Source organism: Phascolarctos cinereus, unplaced genomic scaffold (genome assembly GCF_003287225.1).
Source record: "Phascolarctos cinereus isolate Bilbo 61053 unplaced genomic scaffold, phaCin_HiC Scaffold_2;HRSCAF=192, whole genome shotgun sequence".
Taxonomy (NCBI): Eukaryota; Metazoa; Chordata; class Mammalia; order Diprotodontia; family Phascolarctidae; genus Phascolarctos; species Phascolarctos cinereus.
This window is the reverse complement of record NW_027555625.1, coordinates 21,413,951-21,437,274: the sequence shown is the minus strand read 5'-3', so window position 1 is coordinate 21,437,274 and position 23,324 is coordinate 21,413,951. Positions and strand designations below refer to the sequence as shown.

Here is a 23,324-nt window from a genome sequence, read left to right as displayed (position 1 = left end):
AGGTCTACAAATCTCATCTCATTTCACCTTCCTAAGAACCCTGAGAAGTGGGTGCTATTATTATCCCCATTTTACAGATAAGGGAAACTAAGGCTGAGAGTCAAATTGTTTGCCAAAGGTCACACAGCTAATAAATATCTGAAATTGTGTTTGAACTCATGTTTTCCTCACACCAGGTTGAATTCTCTGGCCACTGCACTACCTCACTGCCTCCGTTAATTAGAATGTACTTTGGGATGAAGGGCAGTAGCAGCTGGAGTGACTGGGGAAGGCTTCATGTAGAAGGGGGTACTTGAGATGTGTCCTGAATGAAGATAGGGATGGTAATGTGGAGGTAAGGAGAGAGTGAGCCTTCCAGACATGGAGGCTTGGCAGTGCAAAAGCATTGAGGTAGGAGATGAGATTTTGTATGTGTGAGGGAAGGCTTTGTCTCACTCTCTCAGAGCCATTCTGGCTTCATTGCCCCTCTGAGTTCCAGAGGGGCGCTCTGAGAGATTGAGTAGTCTCTTTTCTGTGTTATGATGGATTGCTAGCTCAAGGATATACAACTATTTATTCCCTTTCCATATGTACAATGTGGCTAGGTTGAAACTTTAATGAAGACCATTAAAAGCTAAACAGAGGAAATTATATTTCATCGTAGAGGAAAAGGAAGTCATTGGAGTTGGTGAGTGACATGGTCAGACCTGTACTTGAGGAAAATTACTCTGGCAGTGGAGAGGATGACAGGAATGCTGGGGCAGGCAGAACAAGTAGGAGATGGCCATAGCAATAGTTTAGATGAGATACAGTGAGGGTGTCTGTGTGAGTGGAGAAGAGGGGTTGAATGTGAAAAACGTTGTGGAGGTAGAAGGGGCAAAATTTGGCAACAGACTGGCTAGGTGGAGTGAAGGAGGGGGAGGAGTTGAGGAAAACTCTGAGGTTACTAAACTGGGAGACTGGAAAGATGATGTGTTTAATAGAAATAGCAATGCTTGAAACGGGGGTGGGTTTAGGGAGAAAAATAACAAAATTGGTTTTGGGCACATTGAATTTGAGATGTCTCTGGGACATCTGACTGGAATGTCCAATAGTCAGTTTGTATGTTAGATTAAAATTTAGGGGAAAGACTGGGTCTGGATATACAGATCAATGAGTCATTTGCATATAGCTGATGGTTAAATTCATGGGAACTGATGAAGTTATATAAAAAGTACAGAGAGAAAAAAGATGGCCCTGGACAGAACCCTTGGGAACACCTACCTTTGGTGGTTGTGATACAGATGTAAACCAACACAAGAATGTGAAAAAGAGTTAGTTGGATAGACAGGAGGAGAGAATGGTGTCATAAAAACCCAGAAAAGAGAAACTCTCTAGGACGAGAAGGTGGCAACAATGTCAAATGCAGCAAAGAGTTTGAGAAGGATGAGAGCTAAGAAGACATCGCTAGATTTGGCAATGATAAGTCATTAGTGACTTTAGAGAGAGCAGTTTCAATTGGGTGATGAAACTGGAAGCCAGGCTGCAAAGCCTTGAAAGATGAGTGAGAGGAGAAGTAGAAGCAATGAATGTAGATGGCTTTTTCAAGGCTGAGAAGGGAAAGACAGATATAAGATGATGGCATGAGGGAGGTGTCAGGATCTACAGAAAGTTGTTTTTTTAAAGGATAAAGGCTATTTGGGCATGTTTGAAGGCAGTAGGGAAGGACTCAGCAGATAGGGAGAGGTTGAAGATGAGAAGAACGAGGTGTGTGGGGTAGGGTAGGGTGGGGAAGGAAAAAGATATAGAGTAGAAGTGAGATACAGGAGCAAGAGAGAGAGAGAGGGAGTGCAGTCTGCTGGAGAAAATGGGAGGGGATGGGGTTGAGCAGAGATATAGAGGGAATAGTTTTGACCAGGAGAAGGGCAACCTCATTATTAGAGACTAGGGAAGGGAGGAGAGAGAAGGAAATGATATCATGGAGTTTTGAGATGAATATAAGGGAAAAAAAAGGGAGCTCACATCAAACGGCCTGAATTTTCTCAGTAAATTGAGAGGCAAGGTCCTGGTGGTGGTGTGGTTGTAGGAGGTTTGAGGAAGGGTGACATGTGGAATAGCTTCTTTGAAGAAATAAGGAATCAGTTTGGAAGGAATAAAAGAATGTTTAACCTCTGTATTCTATTTTCATATTGCCCTCTGGTTTAAGTAGTTTGGGGCAATTTTCTTCTATGATCTTGTAAAATATAGTTTTGCAGGTTTTTTGATTTATCATGGTTTTTAGGATGTTCAGTGATTCTTCTCATTCAATTTTCCAGGTCAGTTATTTTTGCTCTTCTAAGCTTTAGTCTTTTGACCATTCTAACATTTCTCCTGTCATTGAAATGATAAAATCTGCTCCGTTCCATTTTTCATAATAAAACCTTGAGTGAGATTTTCAAACTTATTTTCTAGGCTTTTCACTATCAATTCTGAAAGTCCCATCTGTTTCTTCAGGAAGAAGTTGCCTCGGAGGGATTTGGTGTCTTTAGTACCAAAGTGAGGGTCTCACCTTCTCACTTCTATAATTGTGAAGACTTCCCCCACAGCAATGGGCAGATGAGAACAATTTGTTCCAATGGCCACAAAGGCAGCTGAAGCAGCTGCCATGGAGCAGATAGAGTCTGATCAGATATCAAAGACTCCCAAGTCATCCATTGCATCCTGGGTCATCACTAGTCGTCCTGAGTTTTGTCCTGCCACTGATGACTTCGATGACTCTGGGAGAGAGAGTTGATGACTTTGTGCAGTTCTGCCTCACTTAAATCCAACTCACACTCGAGCCAAGACGTCACCCTGTGTTGTCTTCTTTGAAAACAAAGGACAGAAAAAAGAAAACAAGGGACAGACAACAAGAACATGAAGTCTCCTTTGCAAACCACCCGATTTATTGCAATGACCAGCTTACAACAGAAAGGTCGGCGATAATGTTCATGATGTCATGTTTGCTTCTCAGGTCAGGTCAACTTTTCTGTGTTGTGATGGATTGATAGCTCAAGGATGTGCAATTATTTATTCCCTTTCCACATTTTTCCCTCAAGAGTTCTAGTTTCATTCTTTATCTCTGGCTTCAACTCCTCTCTCATCTCTTTTGGTAGGAGTCTGTGTGGCCAATTCGTTGTTTTTCTCCCTGGAGTTTTTCTGTAACTTGATTATAGCATTATCTTAAGCCATGGTATTTCTTCATTATGTAATGAGGGGACGAGCCAATGAGGGCTGAGTCCTTGGAATATGGGGACCTTTGCGCTTTCTGGTAGATTACACAGAACAGCAGCAATGTTACTTTTCTGGTTTCAATCGAAGATGTGGAGGCTTGGTGAGCCTTCTTCTGGCTCAGTGACACTTGAGGGGCTGGTTCTGTGGAGGGATGAAAGATCTGGCTGCAGAGCCAGGGAGATAGATGATGCCAGAGAGACTGTGCACAAAAAAATGAAGGGGGCAGTTTTGCTTTCTCCTCACTGGCGGCTTCTGAGGGAGGAGGATGGCTTTGAGCTCCCAGGGAGTGGGAAGATCAGTGGCTGCCTTCTCTCCCCACTTGGTCCCCATGTGTCCCTGAGCCTATGGTGACTGTTTCTTTTGTCTTCTTCTTTCCTGATCTTAGATGCATAATAGCAGCTAGCATTTATATGGCTCTTTAAAATTTGCAAAATGCCTTACAAATGTTATCTTATTTTATCCTCACAATAGCCCTGGGAGGTAGGCACTATGACTACTTGCATTTTATATATGAAGAAACTGATGCAGGCAGTGGTGAAGGGACTTGCCCTAGGTCACACAGCTAGGAAGTGTCTGAGGGTGGATTTGAACTCAAGTCTTCCTGACTGTAGGTCCAGTGTGCTAGCCACTTCACTACCTAGTCCCCCCCACCCCCACCCCGTTTCTTCCATCACTGCCATGGGACTTTTTCCAATTCATTTTTAAAAAAGAATGAGTATTCCGTGATGGAAGCTTTAAGAGGAACTTTGAAAACTCAACAAGAAGAATCAGTAGCAGTGACCACCAGAGTCAGGAGCAACGATAGATGAGTTCGGGAGGAAGGGGCTTTGGCCCCTTCCCATTTGGAATGGGGCTGCTGAAGGGAAGCTGGGACCCCTGGGAACTAACCGGCTTCCACCCTGGTCTTGGTGTCTTTCTTTTTTGGTGGGGATTATCTCACTGGGGCTTGTCTTAGCTCATCTCCCCTGCTTGTGAATCCTCTGCTTGATTTTGCTATCTCTCACTGTTCCTGCGACTGTTCTAGAGAAAACTGGGCTTGCCAGAAATCATTCACTTCCCCACTTTTGCCAGAAGACTCCTTTCTTTTATAAAAAAATTTTAATTTTTCCCAGTTACATGTAAAACAATTTTAACATTCACTTTTAACAAATTTTTAAGTTCCAAGTTCTCTCTCCCTGCCTCCCTTTCCCCTCCCTAATTAATTTGATGTAGGTTATACATGTGCAGACATGCAAAACATGTTTCCATATTAGTCCTATTGTGAAAGAAAACAGAGACAAAAAACCAAACAAGAAAAAGTTTTTAAACAAGTTTACTTTGATCCGCATTCAGACTCCATCAGTTCATTCTCTGGAAGTGGATAGCATTTGTCAACCTAAGTCCTCAGAATTGTCTTACGTTATTGTATTGCTGAGAATAGCTAAGTCATTCACAGTTGACCATCGTGCAATATTGCTGTTACTTTGTACAATGTTCTCCTGGTTCTGCTCACTTCACTTTGCATCAGTTCATGTAAGTCTTTTCCTGAAAGCATCTTACTCATCATTTCTTATAGCATGATAATATTCCATCACAATCATATACCACAACTTATTTAGCAATTGATGGTATCCCCTCACTTTCCAATTCTTAGCCACCACGAAGAGAGCTGCTATAAATAAGCTCATTTGTTTTATCAAACATCAAAGTGCAAGGTTGCATCAGTCCATCAATTAAAATCACTCTCTTATGTTGTTTTACTTCTCTGTTTAGAGGGACTATGTCTCGTGGGGAACCCAACTGGGAATGTGCTGGGGGTTTGCAGGATATATCAAAACAATGTTTAACCAAAAAGGAAAAAGAAATCTTTGGTCCTCCAACAGCTCTCCTAGGCCATGATTTGGAGGTCTTTTACTAGGCTCCTGAGGAAATTACAATTATGCTGTTTCATTTAATGATTGATTCTTTTCTCTAATAGACTATATTCCCCATTTTGTCAAGCCCCATAACTCCCGAAGCTCAAGAATAAGGTTTCTTCTAAGGCTGATTGAGCTTCCTTCTCTCTTTCTTGCCTTTCCTTCATAAACATCTAAGGTAATGTTCTTAATTTGTTCTGTAGTCACTCCATGCCACCCAGGACACCTCTTATGGAAATGCTTTCCTATCTCAGGTAGTGATTGATTAACAAAGCGTGTGCATCTCATGTATGATTGGGTCTCCAGTTTAGCATACCACTTAGTACTTCTGCACAATCTATCATTGCCCCTGGCAGCTTCTGGTCAGACCATGACACAAGTACTGTCAAACTCTCAAGATTCACGTGAACATTTTTATTGTGAAGGAAGGGCCGTATTGTCATAGAGAACAGAAAGAAAAAAATGGCCCTCGAGAAAGAAAGAGATGTTGGGTCTAGACAGCTTCTCAGAGGAATAGCGAGGCATAAAGGTGTGGCTGAAGGGTAGGGCCTGTGTTTTCCCAGAACCTGATGTCCTGGCCTAGTTAGCTCCATCCATCCCTCTCCCCAATCCCATGTCACCCTTAAGGTTGGGGACACATACTCTGATTGTTTGCTAGATACTGGGCCCTCTAAATCAGTCCTGGACTTTGTCAGAAGCACTGTGCTACTGTGTTCTCCGGAGACACAAATGAAGGAGAGCCAGTTTGAGGAACTTGGGTTCTACAGTGAGCTCCCATTTATTGGGCATTTTAAGGTTTACAAAGTGTTTTACATGTTATTTTATTCGATCCCCACAACAGCCCTGTGAGGTGGGTGCTATTATTATCATCCCCATTTTATAGATGAGGACACTGAGGCAGACAGAATTTAAATCAGCTTGCCCAGGGTCACATAGCTAGGGAGTGTCTGAGGTAGGATTCGAACCTAGGTCTTTCTCATTTTGAGCACATTGCTTTATCCACCATAACAGCAAGCTATCAGCCGTAGACATATATGCAAGGTAAGGACAATACATATATACATACATAAACACACATGTATACACACGCTTACACGTGGATGCACACACAGTATATATATGTACTGTATATATACATACCAGATATGCTATATGCACATGCACTATACACATTATGTACATTATATATAAAACATATACTATGTAGTATATATGTATGTGCATAGTATACATATACATATATATACATATATATATATATATATATATACTATGTAGTACACATGTATGTGCATAGTATATGTCTGTGTGCATACATATGAAATAAATGCACAGGAATCTCAAGGGGGAGACATTGCCAACCGCTGATAGGGTGGGGGGAAGGAGGAAAGCCCATTTTGGAGATGGCGCCTTAGCTACATCATTAAGCGAGCCAGGAATTCCATGAGAGAGATGAGGAACCAGAGCTTTCCAAACAGGGGAGATCACCTGAGGCAGGGAATGGGTCCGTTTGAATGGAGTAGGGAATATGGGAACAGGAGAAATAAGACTGGAAAGCATCAAATGCCAGGCCGAGGAGTCTGTATTTTGTGCTAGAGGTGATGGGGAATGGGTCGATTTCTTTTCTAATGCCTGAGAGACTTTGGTCAGATTCCCCCATAAAAAAGATCATCCCATCCACCTGTTGAAGAGCCTAGAATGCCGCCGTAAGAGTGGCACGGAATTACAGGGTTCACATGAGAAAGGGCCCGAGAGATGGTCTATTTCAGCCTTCTCATTTTACAGATGAGAAAAAGGAGAGAGATGAATTGACTTACCCAGGGTCACACAGAGAGTATGTAGCAGAGCTGGGATGAATTCAGGCATTCTGAAGTCAAGTCTAGTTAGATCTCGCCCCTCATTACATGCTTTTCCTTTGGGTTGGCCACTGTCCACTCGGGTTCCTCTTTTAAGATGCAAAGATCGGTGAAAGTACTTTTCCCATCAAAGATCCCATAATATTTGTTGAGTGAATAAAGCAGGTGGGTCCTCCCTGACTCGCTGTGAATGCTTTCTATTCTGCCTGGTGCTAGGGTAGAAGAAGGGAGCACAGACGAAGGGGAGAAGGGTGGAGGAAGGAGACAGAGGAGACACATTGGTTGACCTGCCCATCCTTCTGCCAAGGGTTGAGTTTTGCCTACAGAAGAGGGGGTGACCCCAGCCAGCCAGCAGCTCTACAGAGAAATCTTGCAGATCCATTTTTGGCTTAAGTTACAGTTCGCGTCATTCCAGGACTTCAGGTTTCCAGGTATCATATGGACACAATCTTCTGTTGATCCATTTCCTTGATCCCAGTTGTCCGGCTGATTGGCCCTCCAGAACCTAGGAGCAGAAGAGGGCTCTATTCTGGGAAGGAGAGGCTAAGCCCAATTGGCCCTGGCCCCCGAATCCCTCACGGACCTGTCTGGGAGTTAAGGAGGGATGAGCTTCCAGGCAAACACTGACTATAGGTGAGAAGTCCTGGGGCTGGATCCTCATCCACTGTAGGTTTGGGTTCGACTTGTGTGATCCGGACACTAATATCTCCTTTCTTCACCAGCGCTACTCACCTTCCTTCTACCATTTTGGCTGAATTGAGCAGTCAGGGTTTTATGGAGCCCTTTACAAGCAGGATCTCACTTGATCCTCGCAACCACCTTGTAAGGCAGGTGTTATTATTATTATATAGCCACAAAGAGGGGTCACAATAGCACCTCCCTCCCAGGGCTCGTATGAGGATTAAAGGAGATAAGATTTGTAACATCCTCAACACAGTGCCTGGCACGTAGGAGGTGGGCAGCTGGGTGGTGCGGTGGGTAAAGTGCCAGACCTAAAGTCAGGAAGAACTGAGTTCAGATCTGACCTTAGACATTTATGCTAGCTTGTGACCCTGGACAAGTCACTTAATCCCTGTTTGCCTCAGTTTCCTTATCTGTAAAATGAGAATAATAGCAGCCCCTCTCCTGCAGCGTTGTTGTGAGGATCAGATGAGATAATAATTGTGAAGTGCTTAGCATGGTACGCAGCACATAGCAGGTGTCATGTAAATATTAGTGCTTATTATTATGTTAATAATTTCCTTATATTCATTTTTACAAATAAAGAAAACTGTGTCTGAAAGAGAGTACATGATGTACAGGGTCACACAGCTAGTAAGTGTCTGGAGAATGATTTGAACTCAGATCTTTGGACTCCAACGCCAGAATTTATAAGATGTGCCATCTAGCTGCCTTGTTTTAAGAGAAGTGTCTTTACTTCCTAGGATTCCTGGACATCTGTTCCATTCAGGTGGTATCTGAGGGAAGCTCCCACACCCTTGAGTTTCCTCTCTCACATCATCAGCTACCGTTGGGCTTCCCAGCTTCTAGGCTTTTGTGGGTGCCCAGAGCCTTCTTTCCGATGCCCTGGCTCCATTTTCTCTCTTGGCTTTCCTGATGTTTATGCTTGGGAAAAAGGGAAGTTGGGAGGGGTACAAAGTGGAGAAACACCTACATGTGAGATGCATGTACCACTAAACACACACACACACACACACACCACTCTCTGCCTCTGTTTCTCTGTCTCTATCTCTGTCTCTCTGTCTCTGTCTCCTGGAGCTGCTACAAAGGAAGCATCAGGAATTAATCATGTGTTGGACTTACCCTTCATTCTTAGATTGATTATAAGGGTTCCCATCTACCCAATGCCAGATACCCTCACTGCCCTTGTCAGTCAGGCCGATCCAACTTGTCTCTGTACTTGTCTGGTAAAGAAATGCCTACAGAGGAAAATAAGCATGTATATAGTTTATACATTTCCTGAAGAGTGAAAGTCAGGGGCCCACAGATAGATGTGGGCAGTCCCAAGTGAGAGTGTTTTGTAACTGGGTAATTCAAGGCAGCATGGATTGGCTGGGGCAAGTGCAAGGAGATTCTCTCAGGGAATTGGTCAACTAACAAGTATTTAACAGAATCTCAAAGCTGGAAAAGACCGCAGAGATCTTCTCATCCACCCTACCACCTGGGGAAGGAATTCTTTCTTCAGTGTCTGGGGAAGGTGGTCATCCAGGTAAGAGTCAGCCTCAGGTCTATGGGGAGATAGTTTGTGGCCACTTTTCTAAGCAGTCCATCCCATTAGGAAAAGTTCTAATGACTAGGATGCTCTTTATATTGCTTTGTGTCCTACCTCCCCATACCTTTAACCCATTTGTTTTATTTCTGCCATTGGGAACAACACAGAAAAAAGCCTTGTCTCCTCTTCTACCTCAAAAGTCATCCCCTTTACTGCTCTGGCCCCATCTTTTGTTCTGTAGGCTAACCATCCCCGGTTCTTCCTTTATTTCTTATATTAGATTGCCTTCATCTTCCTGTGCATTTGGGTGGCATAATAGAAAATCATTGAATTTAAATTGAGAGCCTTTCATTCAGATCTTGAGTCTGACCTAGTTGACCCAAACTAGTGTCCTGGTGAAGATATAAGTCCCTGCAGAAGGGGTGGGCAGTATCGTAACCAATCAGTGTCTAGCAGAGCAGCATCTGAAGAAGACCAGAGACCCCACCTTATCCACAAGCCTGAAATCCTTTAGCCTCAGAGGTGTGAACCTCTCCTCCTCACACTTGCCTTGGCCACACTTCCCCATGGGTGTGATTTTCTACTTGTGTCCTCTGTGTGCAAACACTCTCCCAGCTGATACTTGGTGCATTTGTAAGAGTGCAAACCCCAGCTTTATTAGGCATGATGTCTCGTGGTTACTTTTCCTACTACGCCATTTCTATAAATGTTTTGTTGTTATTCAACCATTTCCAGCCACATCTGAGTCTTTGTGGCCCCATTTGGGGTTTCCTTGTTAAAGACACTAGAATAGTTTGCTGTTCCCTTCTCCAGGTCATTTTACAGATGAGGAAACTGAGGCAAACAGGGTTAAGTGACTTACCCAGGGTCACACAGCTAGTAAGTAGTCACATTTGAACTCAGGTCCTCCTGACTCCAGGCTCAGCACTCTATCTACTGTGCCGCCTTAGCTGTTTTGAGCTAATCCTAACTCTGACTCTGGTTGTTTCTTGAAGTATAAGAGTTATTATAATTTTAGGAGTGAGACCTACAGAGTACATTGAACTTGGGGTACCTGTCAACTAGGACACCTACCCTGTGAGTAGCATTATGGGTGGGGTTGCCCTTTTTGAACCCCACATATGAGTTTCCTAGAACTCTTGGGTCCAGATCAATCCTTCAGCTGGTGGACTTTTGGGTCTAGAAGACTGGTGAGCTCACAGCCATTTGATGACTGGTTATTATGCGTTGGTTTCTTGTTATTGTGGGCTTTTAAAAATTTTGTTTATTGATTCTATGTCAGGAGTAAAAATGCCATAAAGAGAATTTAACCATATTTTTCTGTTGCTATGGAGGGTTGCCGATCATGTGATTAAGGTGCCTTAGAGAGTTCAAAGAAGAAGGTGGAGTTTGGCTCAGAGCCCATTTTAATTGGGTGAATCCATGAAGCCAGCGTTCTTTGATCACAAACCAGTTCTGTTTCTACAGAGAGAGGCAGAGTTGAGGGATACATATCTGCTGACTCTCTTGAGAACTAAAGAGAGCATGGAACTTACTCAACATTTCTACTTAGCGGGACATGCCCACACTGCTAGGATAAATGCAGAATGTCTTGGGAACCAGAGCCCAGATTCCTTTCTGAAGAACAGGATTGGGTAAGTGGCTACCAAAGCTGCCTGGGATTCATATGTGATGGTCATGACCAAGCTGGCTTTTTGTGCTGATAAATGTTGAACAATGGGCTCTGTGGGGGAAAAAAAAAGTATTTATGACATTTTAAATCCCAATTTGCATTTTAATATTTTCCCATTACTTTCTTAAATCTAAATAATCAACAAAACAATAAGTCAAGTCCCGATCTGTAGTGTTTGCCAATTTCTGAGGGGTAAATGCTTACACCTGAAAATTTAACAATCAGCTCGGTGAGCCTGTACAGTCTGACTCTGGCATGCCCCTGAATATGAACTCCTTGAGGTCAGGGACTGCTTTGTTTCTGTTTTTGTATCCCTAGCACCTAGCCCAGTGCCTGTTAATAATTGAACTAAAATAAGTACCTGGTCTGGCCATTCCTATGGCCAAATTAGGCCCAAGCAGCCATCTCACAGACTTCTAACCAGTGAAGAAGAGATCTCTCTTGCCTCAGTGGTATTGGTGACCCACAGCAAGGACATGTGCTTGCCTAGTTGAGGTTGAGGCTGACCCTTAAGGCTTTAGCTGCTGTTTCCATTTATTTCTTTTTGTCAGCTCAGGTCAGTGAAAAATAATCCTGTGAAAGGGATGGTTCCAACCCTTTCGATAACCTCATGGCTTGGAGAGGGTACCTACTGCTCAGTGGAAGGTGCTTTCCGCAACTACACTGTAGAATATAGAGAATCCAGACTGGTGAGTCTGATCTCAATTCTTGGCCACATTCTAGAAGGTTTAGTTAAAGGGATGAACATTTATTTAAGGAAGCAGAGAGTTGGCAAGGTTTTATCTTATAAATCAGGGGTTTTGCCCGTAGTTGACTGGCTGGTACTTATCACTACCCTGCTCCATTCATCTTGGGAGATTTAATCAACTACATCCTGTTAAAAAACTAGTTCAATTTTTAGTTAAGGGACAATCTAATGACTGCCTGGATCTGTGTGATCCCTTCCTCTGTTGCTTTATGGAGTTTATATCAGACAAAAATTAAGAGTACAATCATCGTAACTCAGAGCCCCCGGCTATAGCATTCAAACATAGGTTTACCTCTGTACTTTAATTTAAATTTGTTTGTCTCTGTCTATCCTCTGGTCTCATCATTTTCTACCCAGCAGCTCTACTCTGAACTTCATAAACTTTTTGAGATTTCATCGTCTGCAAGATCACATCAACCCTGAGATTCACAGCTCTTCCTTACCCCATGCTCCTGGAGTCCTTCCTTTCCTCTGATGGGAGAGGGTGGAGGGTGGGCAGTGGAGAGCTTCTGCCAGATCCTCCATGTAAGGATGGCTCCCAGGGCAGCCATCTCATAATTTCCCACTTGGTGAAGTACTTCAGCATGTTCTCAGGCAGGTATCCTCCCTTCCCCTCTTTTTTTTTTTTTTGTTTCTTTTTATTTGTTATCTTCCCTCATGAGACTGTGAACTCCTTAAAGGCAGGGACCTCTTTTGCCTATCTTTATATGCCCAGCACTTAGGATAATACTTGCCACATAGTAGGTGCTTAATAAAAAATTAGTTTCTATGTTTGAGGCAAAAATCAAGAGACTGGAAATATTCAGGTAAAAGAAGCTAGCAGAAAATATTACAGTATCTGTAATTGGACAGGAATGAGGAAGAAAAGTTGAGGAAAGAGCAGACTATCTTTGGAGTGTCCCTTAGTTCTTAAAGAGTTCAGTATAACCAGTAATTTCAGTCTGAACTTTCTGTTCCTAGAAGTCTGTAGGGGGCCAGTTACCCTCCTCGATCTCGTCTTTCTCATTTGCAGCAGTTCACTCCTTTCATTCTCCCCCTTCAATCAGTCCTTTCAGTTTCTCTTGTTACTGTTTTTTTCATGTCACTGAGTCTCTCCTCATTAATTCTTGGTTGGGCTGGGAAGGCCGTCCTTGACTGCTACTCCTGCTTAACTCTTGAGGTTGCCACTCGTTCCTCTCAGTATGTCTCCAAGACAGTATGTGTCTCTGAGAGCTCCTGGGGCGTGACTTAAGTCTGCCTTCTAGCTCAAAGACCACAATTACTCCCAAATTGTTTTCAGGCTAAGAGGGGAATAAGTGTCCTGGATTAGAAATCCTAGGATGCCAGTGAATGCAGACTGTGTTTCCTTTTTTGACAGGTTTATTATACAGAATGAATTAAAAAAAATGATTAAGCACTTACTAATCTCAGACACGATGCTAAGCACTAGAGATACAGATACATGCCCCTGCCCTCAAGTAGCTTGCATTCTAATAGAAGAGGACAAAACCAGTAAAGGGCATGGAGGCCAGGTGCAGTACTTTGGACCAAAGAAAGGTGATTGGCGTCATAGAGCAAATGACTGGCATGCCTTTTGTGAAATGCTAGTGTTGATCTGATCACCTTTCTTTGAGTTAGAGTTGGGAAAAGGGTGGTGGTACCTGACTGGCAACACTTCATGGAGGTATTCAGGAAGTGGCATGATGGACCGAACACTGGACAAGATAAAGAGAAAGTTCACTAATCCCAGGGGTGGGACCTTTTCTTCCTAATGGAGGTGGAGGCTGGGCCTCAGGCAGTATGCCATGGAGATGGCTTGGAGCTGGTAGATTGGCTGGTAGAGGAGGGGAGGATTTAAAATTGAGCTGGATTTTTAGCAAAGCCTCCCGTGCTATTCTGATGGACAAGATGGATGGAAGAGAGCTAGGTGATAATACCATTGAGTTTTATTGGAACTGGCTGACTGACAAAACCCAAAGAATAGTGACTAATGGTTTAATTTTTAACTTGAAAGATGTTCAGTGGAGCACCTCAGAGATCTAGGGTTGATTTTATACTGTTTGTCAGTTTTATCAATGACTTGGATATAAGCAGAGATGGCATGCTTATCAAATTTGCAGATGACTCAAAACTGGGAGGAATAGAATCAATTTCAAAAAAGCTCTTGATGGTCTAGAATATTGGGCCAAATGTAATTAGATAAAATTTAACAGGGGCAAATGTCAAGTCTTACTGTGGGTTCAAAAATTCAATTATATAAATATGGACAAGTATGGCAAGACAGCAGGTCACTGGAAAAAGATCTGAGGGTTCTAGTAGACTGCAAGCTCAATGAGACAACAGTATGACTCAATAGTGGAAAAACAGATGCAATCTTGGGATGCTTTAAGAAAGACATAATGTCCAGGTTTAGCATAATCTCATTGCACTAAGTCCAGGTCAGACACCACAAGACTACAATATATTTAGTTCTGGGCACTGTAATTTAGGGAGGACATTAATATATAGTTGTAGAATGCCCAAGAAAGGGCAATGAGGATAATAAGAAGCTTTGGGCTCATGTCGTATTATGACTGATTGAAGAAACTGAGGGTATTTTGTCTGAAAAAGACATTTATGGATGGAAATATGACTGCTGCCTTCAAATGACATTGGTAATAATAATGAATATTTGTACATACCCTTGAAATTTACAAAGCATTTTGCGTACATTAACCCGTTTGAGTTATACAACAGCCCTGCAAAATGGATGCTGTGAGTATAATTTTTTCCATTTTTCAGATGAAGCAACTGAGATTCAGAGAGTTTAAGGTATATTCTCATGGTCACAGAGCTAGTAAGTGTCAGGAGAGGGATTGGAAAATGGGTTAGATTTGTTCTGCTTGGCACTAAAATGGAGGAAACAAGGAAGTGGCAGAGGGATGCATTTAGTTTTGATATCAAGAAAAACTTACTAACAACAAGAGTTACCTCAAGGTAGATAGGGCTGCCTCAGGAGCTAGTGGGTTTTCTATCAGAGGGCTTAGGGTGGAGGAAGGGTTGATTTCAAGGGAAGCCTGGATGACCATTTGCCAGTGGTCAAGAGAGGATTCTTGTAGAGATATCAGTTGGACTACTAGATGACTTCTTTCCAGTCATCCACATTTCCAATCTCAGAGTAATCCTTGATCTCTCACCCTCAACTCTACATATTCATTCAATTGCCAAGTCTTGCTTCTACTTTCCCAATATCTCTTGAATTTATTCCCTTCTCTTCACTCAAATGACCACCCTTCTGATTCAGGCCCTCTTCACTTCTCATCTGGACTATTGCAGTAGCTTCTCAAGTCCCTTGCTTCTCCAATCCATCCTTCACAAAGCAGCCAGATTTCCCTGCTCAATAAACTCCAAAGACTCCCTTTTTACATCTAGCATCAAATACAGATGCCTCTTGTTTAGTACATAAAGACCTGGACAGCCTGGCTCCAACCTACCTTTCCAGGATTATTAGGTATCACTTCCCTTCACACACTACAGAGTGTTTGGCCAAACATGTCTCCTTAACTGGTTTTGATCCAGCACACTCTATCTCATCTCCGTGTCTGTGCAGATCATCTCCCGTGACAGAGATGCATTCTCTCGTTACCTCCAATGCAATGAATCCATTTCCCCTCAAAGCTCACCCCATATGCCATTTCCTACATGTATCCATCACTTCCTCATCCTCCAAGTTGCTGCTGGTGCCTCCTGCATCTCTGCAACACAGTTGCCTTATCTTCGCTTTGTGTAGACTCGTGTGTTGACATGTTGTCTCTCCCAATAGGATGTAGCCTCCTAAAGGGCAGGGATTTTTTCCTTCTTTGTCTTGATTTTTTTTCCTGCCACTGGACTTCGATGACTCAGGAAGAGAGAGTGAGGCTGATGAGTGTGCAGCACTGCCTCACTTAAATCCAATTCACGTGCCAGTCATCACTTGTGATGTCATCGGTCCTCTTTGAAAATGAAAGAAGAACAGCAACCTTTGTATCCCCAGAGCTTACCCCCGTACAGTGTCTGGCACATAGAATGTAAGCTCCTTGAGGGCAAGGGATTGTTTTTTCTCTCTTTGTGTTCCAGCTCCTAGCAACTAGCAATAGGAACTTAAGCTCAATAAGGACTTATGATTAACCAATTGATTCTGCAGCCTCTTCCAACTCTGAGATTTTGATTGTGAGAAAAATACTAAGGGTGCACCAGGGCCTCTGGTACTCTCATCTCCTCCTAAAAGCTCTCTCCCTCCCTCCCTTATTCCCTTTCTTCCTCTCTCTCCTTCTCTCTCCCTCTCTCTTTCTCTCCCTCTCTCTCCCCCTCCATCCCTCTTTCTCCTTCTCTGTATGTCTCTGTCTCTGTCTCTGTCCCTCTGTGTCTGTCTGTCTCTCTCTCTGTCTCTGTCCTTCTCTCTTTCTGTCTCTCTCTCTCTCTCTGTCTCTTTCTGTCTCTGTCTCTGTCTCACTATCTTTTGGATGGGTTATTGTGCATGGGGGTGTCAGATGCTGTTCTCTGTGTGGCAGAACTAGATTAAAATGTAATTAGAAAATATAACAAAATTTAAAAATATAACATAGACGATATTTATATATTGTTTTTGAAGTCAATGTACACCCAAAGGCATCCTTGTGTATGGTGAGATGGACATCACTGATGTAGAAGATGTTTTAGATCTATTCTACTTGGTCCCAGAGAATAGAACCTGAAGCAGGGGTGGAGGTTTCCAAGAAGAGAATTCAGGATTGCTGGAAATACAGACTGCCTGACAAGGACAGTGCCAAATGGAATGAATTGTTGGTCAAAATGATGAGTTCTCCCTCCCTAGAGGTCGTCAGGTGAAGTCAGGATGGTCATTGTTAAGTACAGTAGAGCAAGGGCTCTTCACCCTTTATGTGCCCTAGACCCTTTGGCATCAGTTTGGTGAAGCTTCTGGATTCTTTCTCAGAGTAATGTTTTTAAATTCACAAAATAAAATACATAGGATTGCAAAGGAAACCAATTCTGTTGAAATACAGTTGTAGTCACTAATACTGGTCACATTTTAGGGTTTGTAAAGCACTTTACAAATATTATCCTATTTGATCCTTATAACAACCCTGAGACGGAAGGACTATGATTATCCCCATTTTACAGATGAGGAAACTGAGTCTGAAAGAGATAAAGTCAATTGTCCAGGTTCACACAGCTAGGAAGTGTCTGAGGTGGTATTTGAACAACAAGGTCAGGCACTCCAGGATAAGATCCCTGTCACAGGGGATATTATTATCAAGGTATAAGCTTGGTTCAACTCCTTGACTCTGCAGCCCCTCCCCCTCTGAGGTTCTGTGGTTCTACAGGACCATGGTTTGATTCTGTTCCATACCTGTGAGGGACTGAGGGGAGTAGGACAAGCAGTTAATTGTGGGAATTGAGTGAACCCCACCGACTCCACCTTGTGACTCAGTTCTGGAGCTAGCTCATTTCCTTTTCTATTTAATTATGGGTCTAGTCCAAATCTGTCTTGTGAGAAAAGTTTATTCAGTTGTGGGAATTGGGAGAAAATCTTATTGTATTATTTGAACCTAGTCCTGCATGGCTGGCAAACTGGACCACCTTTTCTTGCTGCTTAGGGACCCTTAACCAAAGACCTAGGTCATGCTGACCAGAAACGCGGTTGGATCCAAAGACTGACGCAAGTTTTCTCACAGTTGTACAGCTCAGGCAACCCATATGTCTTATTTGAACAATCCTTGTTTCCACGTTCCTTTGATTTTTTTACAGACACTTGTTGGGGGGAAGTGGGACACCTTTTTTTCAGAATTCAGAGAATTGCACCTGTTCACTCTTCCTGTGTCAACTTGGAAAATCCTAATCTTTCTTCCAATTAAAAATCAGACTACCTCGTGTTGTATTGTTTTCTTTTATTTGGTTTCTTTGATTGTTTTTAATGTATAAAACTCTGTCTCCCCTGTATTCAGGGTCTAATCCTAAGCTGAGGAAGAGGCCTGGTCCTAATTTGTTGGGCAATTGGCATACATTGCTTTATAAATCAATATGGTTGGAAGATCAAACCTTTGTTGCCTCAGTCTTTTCATCTTTCACCCACCATACTCGGCAACCCCCCATTTCCTGTACTGGGACTCTAGTATAAAAGAAGACTTTGCTGCTATCTCCCCTCTTCTTCTCCTCTTTCTCTCCCATGGCCTGTTAATTGTGATGTGTGTGTGTGTGTGTGTGTGTGTGTGTGTGTGTGTGTGTGTGTGTGCATGCACGCGCACCACAGACCTGTTCTTTCTCTGAGGTCACTGAGGTCAGGTTGGAGTTCTTAGACACACAGGACTTCTGAGCCTCTGCCCAGGGCTTTTTTTCGTTAGAAAAATAGTAGATATTCCCGTCATGCAGCTTCCAGCCTTCAGACACAAGTGTGAGGACAGTCCCTTAATGGTTGGGGAGAGACAGCACGTGAATAGGGGCTGCAGATCCCTCCAGCCCAGAGATTCTGAATCTTTTTATGCCATGGCTTCGTTTGGCAGTCTAGTGAAGCCTGTGGATTTTTTTTCAGAATAATGTCTTTAAATACATAAAGTAAAACACATAAAGCTACAAAGGAAACCAATTATGTTGAAATACACATATTGAATTTTTTTTAAAAGGTCCTCAGATCCCACGTTATGAACCTCTACAAGATGATTGATGGGAGTTACCAAGAGGGAGGATGTCTATGAAACTAACAGTTGTTCTCCTTCCTCCATCAATCTCCTCTGTATGCAGAGGCCACCTACAAAGCTTTGGGAACTCTTGCACACCTGAGCGAGACCTATGCATCTCCAGAGGTGGTATGACTTTAAGAGATAGGGCTAAAGGGAAGGGTATAACCATAGTAGCCAAATGGGGCTTGGGAACCCAGGAGTCTTATAAGGATTTGAGATCTCAGAGACAGACAGCAAAAGGCCCCTAGAAGAAGAAGATTGGACACTTGTGGCGTGCTTTTGGGACAATGTCAGTGGCAGCTCCAAGCTCTCAGACCAGAGGTCACATGAGACTGAGCCCCTCCCAGTTCGGGCCAATATTGTGGCCAATCAGAGCCTGGCTGGACAGCAACTGTCCAGTGAGCATCTGAACCAGTTTTTTGAATGTCCTTCCCTGAAGAGCCAGCATCCCAAGGGAAAAACTAGGAAATATCCACATCCACTTAACATGGGGGTTTATAAAAAATGATGGTAGTGGGGACTCACAGTGGCCAAGAAAAATCAACACTGACCACAAATGGGAAAGACAAGAGAAGTCCAAACAGACCTGAGGCCAAGCTGCCAGATGGGCCCCTGAGCTGGGGGAAGTTGGGTAATCCCAGAGAAAGACACATATGGACAGACAAGTGGATAGCAGGCAGGAGGCAGGGAACTGGACCTTTTGTCAAAGAACTTAATGTTATTGGCAAGTTGGTGAAGGTGAGTCACCCAGTAGTACCAGGTGCCACTCATCTCAGGATGCTCTAGCATGGAGAAGACTAAACTATCTCATGTGGCAAAGTATTGTTGTTGTTGGATTTATGCCTCACCCCCAGAGAGATCCCAAAGGAAGAGTCTGCTTCAGACCAGGGTATGACCCCCAGAGGATCTAACTTGCACAGGTAGTCATGAAACTTACGGTATTTATGTTGAAGTGCCTGATAGGAAGTGTTGAGTTTCTCCAAATAGCTCTTTTCCGTTTCCATAGCCACTAGGGTGGAGTTATCAATGCAGTCGCAAGGCACTGGTTTCCCATGTAGCCGTAGGCATGTGTTTTCCCATGAGTCTAAACATTGTACACAAACAGGCAAGATGGGGGAGGTGCAAGGCAGGTTCCTGAGACCACCTTTCAATTTCTGAGAAAAGTCAGAAAGGAAAGAATGGGACCCAAGCTCATTGGCTGGGTTGTTGATGACCATGGGGACATGGGAGCATATATTTAGATCTGAAAGGGACCTCAGAGGTCATCTAGAGTATAACCCCTCCTTTTACAGAAAAGGAAACTGACACCAAGGGGGATGAAATGGTTTACCTAAAATCATACAAATAATGCACAGTAGAGTCTGGATTTGAACCTGTGATCTGTGACTAAATCCAGCTCTCTTTCCATTGCACAAGACTGTAACAGTGATTTTGTGCTATCATAGAAATGACAGTCACCTCTAACATTCTGAAAGTAGCAACAGCCCCAAATTTTTTTTGGGGGGGAGGGAAGAAGTATCCTAGATAATTTTCAGTCATTTGGAGGCTTCACTGGTCAGATGCTTCCTCTTGGACTTTGCTTTCTTCCTGTCTGACCAGAAACAGAGGTTTGGAGCCCAGACCCCACTGGGGACTTACACAGAATAATCGTAGCTGTCAAGGAAGCCACCAGCATCAGAGCAAAGAAGATGAGGACAGCGTAAAGGATCCTGAGATTCTTGTAGGCTGGCTGTGTCTCTGCCTTTGGATTTACATCTGGGGAGGAAAGGAAAGTGTCGGTGAAAGGCCCTGGGGAAATAGCTTCCAAAGTTAGAACAGGCTCTTTGTCCCTGCTGGAGCTGACCGGATCCCTGGCTGGCCCTTATGGACCCAGAGAAGGGCGAAGGGAGACTGAAAGCTACATCAGCTTTCCAAGTCTGTTTTCCATTCCCTCTTCTTTTAACCTTGTCCTTTCTATTTTCCCTACCTCCCCTTCCCATGATGTCTTACTCCCTCTCTGTCTCCCCCCTCTTTCTTACATATGTGCACATTTATGCAAATCTGATTATTTTTGGACAGACGTATCTGTCTGCAGTGGCCACGTGAGCCTTGTCTAAATGCAAAAACTCATTTCTGACCATTAAAATTGGTCATCGTGACTTCTAATAACGACAGCTAATATTTCTAGAATGCTTTAAGGTTTGCAAAGTACTTTACATATGTTATCTCGTTTGATTCTTATAACTGTGCTGGGAGGTAGGGGCTGTTATTATCCCCATTTTATAGATGAGGAAACTGAGGCTTAAAGGACATAGAACCTGTACATGATAGCCTCCCAACAGGACCAGAGATGGGTTAGGAGCATGTATGATGAGATGAATCAAGAGCGTGCATAGCCTGCTAGGCTTTTCATCCAGATGGAGCAAGAACAGACTGAGAATGCCCTAGGGTGAGGAGGAAGTCCCTGGTGAGGACTCTCAAAGCTCTGGGGAGTAGTGATGGGCAGCCCCCAGAGTGTGGCTGTATTGTGAAGATCTCGACAGCTCAGGTCTGGGGCCTCTGAGGTCTATCAGAACTGGACAGCTCGGATCTGGGGCCTCTGAGGTCTATCAGAACTGGACAGCTCAGGTCTGGGGGCTCTGAGGTCTATCAGAACTGGACAGCTCAGGTCTGGGGGCTCTGAGGTCTATCAGAACTGGACAGCTCAGGTCTGGGGGCTCTGAGGTCTATCAGAACTGGACAGCTCAGGTCTGGGGGCTCTGAGGTTTATAACACTCTGTCCTGAGGTGCCCTGAGGACACTAAAGATTCAGCTCTCTGAAACTCAAAGATCAAGGAAGGGAGGTTAATGTCAGGAGGTGTAGGTCAGCGGGTTTTTCCCCAAAGACTACATTTATACCTAGAACAAATGAAGCAAGACACGAAAAATGAAATAAAAGCTTGGAGGAAAGACTAGGAAAGAGAGTAAGTAGCCCAAAAGAGAAATAAATAATCATTACTCAAGAAATGGGTTCCGAGGCAGCTAGGGGGTGCCACAGCTGGACCTGGAGTTAGGAAGAGCTGAGTTCAAATCCAGCTTCAGACACTTACTAGCTGGGTGACCCTGGGCAAGTTACTTAACATCTCTCAGCCTCAGTCTCCTCAACTGCAAAATGGGGATATTAACAGCACCTAGCACCCAGGGTTGTTGTGAGGGTCAAATGAAAGGGAACAAACAGGAAACACACAAGTGTAGAAAACAGGAAGAAGGGGGGGGCAGAACTTGTTATTTGTCGTACTCAGAGGAAGAATCCGCAAACATGGAGGAAGGGGTGGAGGAGTGGGCATCATATGAACCTTTTCTGAAATGGACAAAGGAGTCAGAAACAAAACAAACCAGTGAAAGGAGGGGAAGATGATGAGAATCTAAGCAGGTGACTTATGTTGCCTCTTAGACAATAGGGGAGTAACTGAACTAATTGAGGTATATGAATGTAATGGAATATTAATTAAGAAATGATGAAAAATAGGATGTTAAAGAATCCTGGGTAGTATGAACTGATGCAGAGTGAAGTGAGCAGAACCTGGAGGGTGATTTATACTAGGCTGGCAACATCATAAAAATTTTGAGAGGTTTAAATTTAATATTTTATTTTCCTCCTGTTACATGTGAAAACAATTTTTAACATTTCCCCCCCCCAGATTTTGAGTTACAAATTCTCTTCTTCCTCCCCTCCCCCCCATTGAGAAGGCAAGCATTTTGACATAGGTCATACATGTGTAGGCATGCAAAACACATTTCTATGTAAGTCATGATGTGAAAGAAAACACGGACAAAAACTGCTCCCAAAATAAAGAAAATAAAGAAAAAGTATCTTTGGTCTGCCTTTAGGCTCCATCAGTTCTTCATCTAGAGATGGACAACACCTTTCATCATAAGTCCTTCAGAATTGTCTTAGATCATCGTATTGCTGAGAATAGCTAAGTTACTCACAGTAGATCATTATACAATATTGCTGTTCCTATGCACAATGTTCAAAGATTTGGTCAATACAATGGTTAACTGTGTCTATGGAAAACCCATGATAAAGCATGGTACCCACGTCCTGACAGAGGCAATGGACATAAGATGCAGAAAGATACATATATGCATACATACACACATATTTACTTTGTCACTGTTTAGATTCATTTTGCTTGACTGTATTATTTATTACTTTTTTTTTGTTGGCTTAGTTTTTAATTGAAGGTACCAAAGGAAAGAGGTTATTCATGGTGAACTTCCTCACCCTCCAAAAGAGGGACATGGAAACATTTTTTTAAATGCACAGAGGAGACCAGAAGGCAGCTCAGAAGGAAGCATAGCCAAGCAGGACCGTTTTGAAAGTAACATATAGAATTTCTTATATACTGTTTTAAAATAAATTAGCAATTCATAATTCATAGGGAATTTTCTTTCTGTATTCTTGGTATATGGAAATAGTCTTTTTTTTAAATGTTTAAGTTAAAAAGAATGAAACAAAAGAAAAAAGCAGGCATTGTGATAGCACCACTTTTACAGAATCACAGTCATATAATTTGAGAGGTCATAATGTAAATACAGTCAGGTAATGTGACATAGTGGATAGAAAGCTATCCTTGAAGGTAGGAAGATCTGGGTTCAAATCTTACCTCTGACACATACTAGCTGTGTGACCTAGGGAAGCTTTAGCATACCTCAGGTGACTCTCAGTGATGATAAGTATCAGATGACTTGCCATCTCATCATCTCTACCTTCTCAATATCTCCTAAACACACCTCTGACTCTCTACTCACCCAGCCAACCCCTTTAGACCCTCATCTTGCCTGGTCTGTTGCAATAGCCTCCTAATTGGTGTCCCTGCCTCAACTCTCCCCTTTCAGATGCCAAAAAGATCTTCCTAAAGTGCAGGTCTGGCCTTTACTCAAGAAACTCGAGTGATTCCCTTTTACCTCCAGAATCAAACTTAAAATCTTCTGTTGACAGAAGCCAGGAAGACCTGGGTTGAAATCTTACCTAAGAGACTTTAGAAAAGTCATTTAAGTTTAGTTCCTCAGTTTCCTCACTTGTAAAATAAGGA

The 23,324-nt window shown here is 43.0% G+C and overlaps 1 protein-coding gene across 1 annotated transcript in view; it reads right to left on the bottom strand.

The window, feature by feature from the left end:
• Window positions 1-5,849: 5,849 nt before the first annotated feature.
• The window catches only part of LOC110218459 (C-type lectin domain family 4 member F-like), a 30,279-nt gene continuing 12,804 nt past the window's right edge, over window positions 5,850-23,324 (bottom strand). The window contains exons 2-6 of the mRNA XM_021001199.2: window positions 19,906-20,022; window positions 19,205-19,351; window positions 17,843-17,994; window positions 8,765-8,880; window positions 5,850-7,466 (exon numbers count right to left, since the gene is read on the bottom strand). Of these exons, the coding sequence (XP_020856858.1) occupies window positions 7,319-7,466; window positions 8,765-8,880; window positions 17,843-17,994; window positions 19,205-19,351; window positions 19,906-20,022 (680 nt within the window). The 3' untranslated portion in view covers window positions 5,850-7,318. The remainder of the gene's footprint in view (window positions 7,467-8,764; window positions 8,881-17,842; window positions 17,995-19,204; window positions 19,352-19,905; window positions 20,023-23,324) is intronic.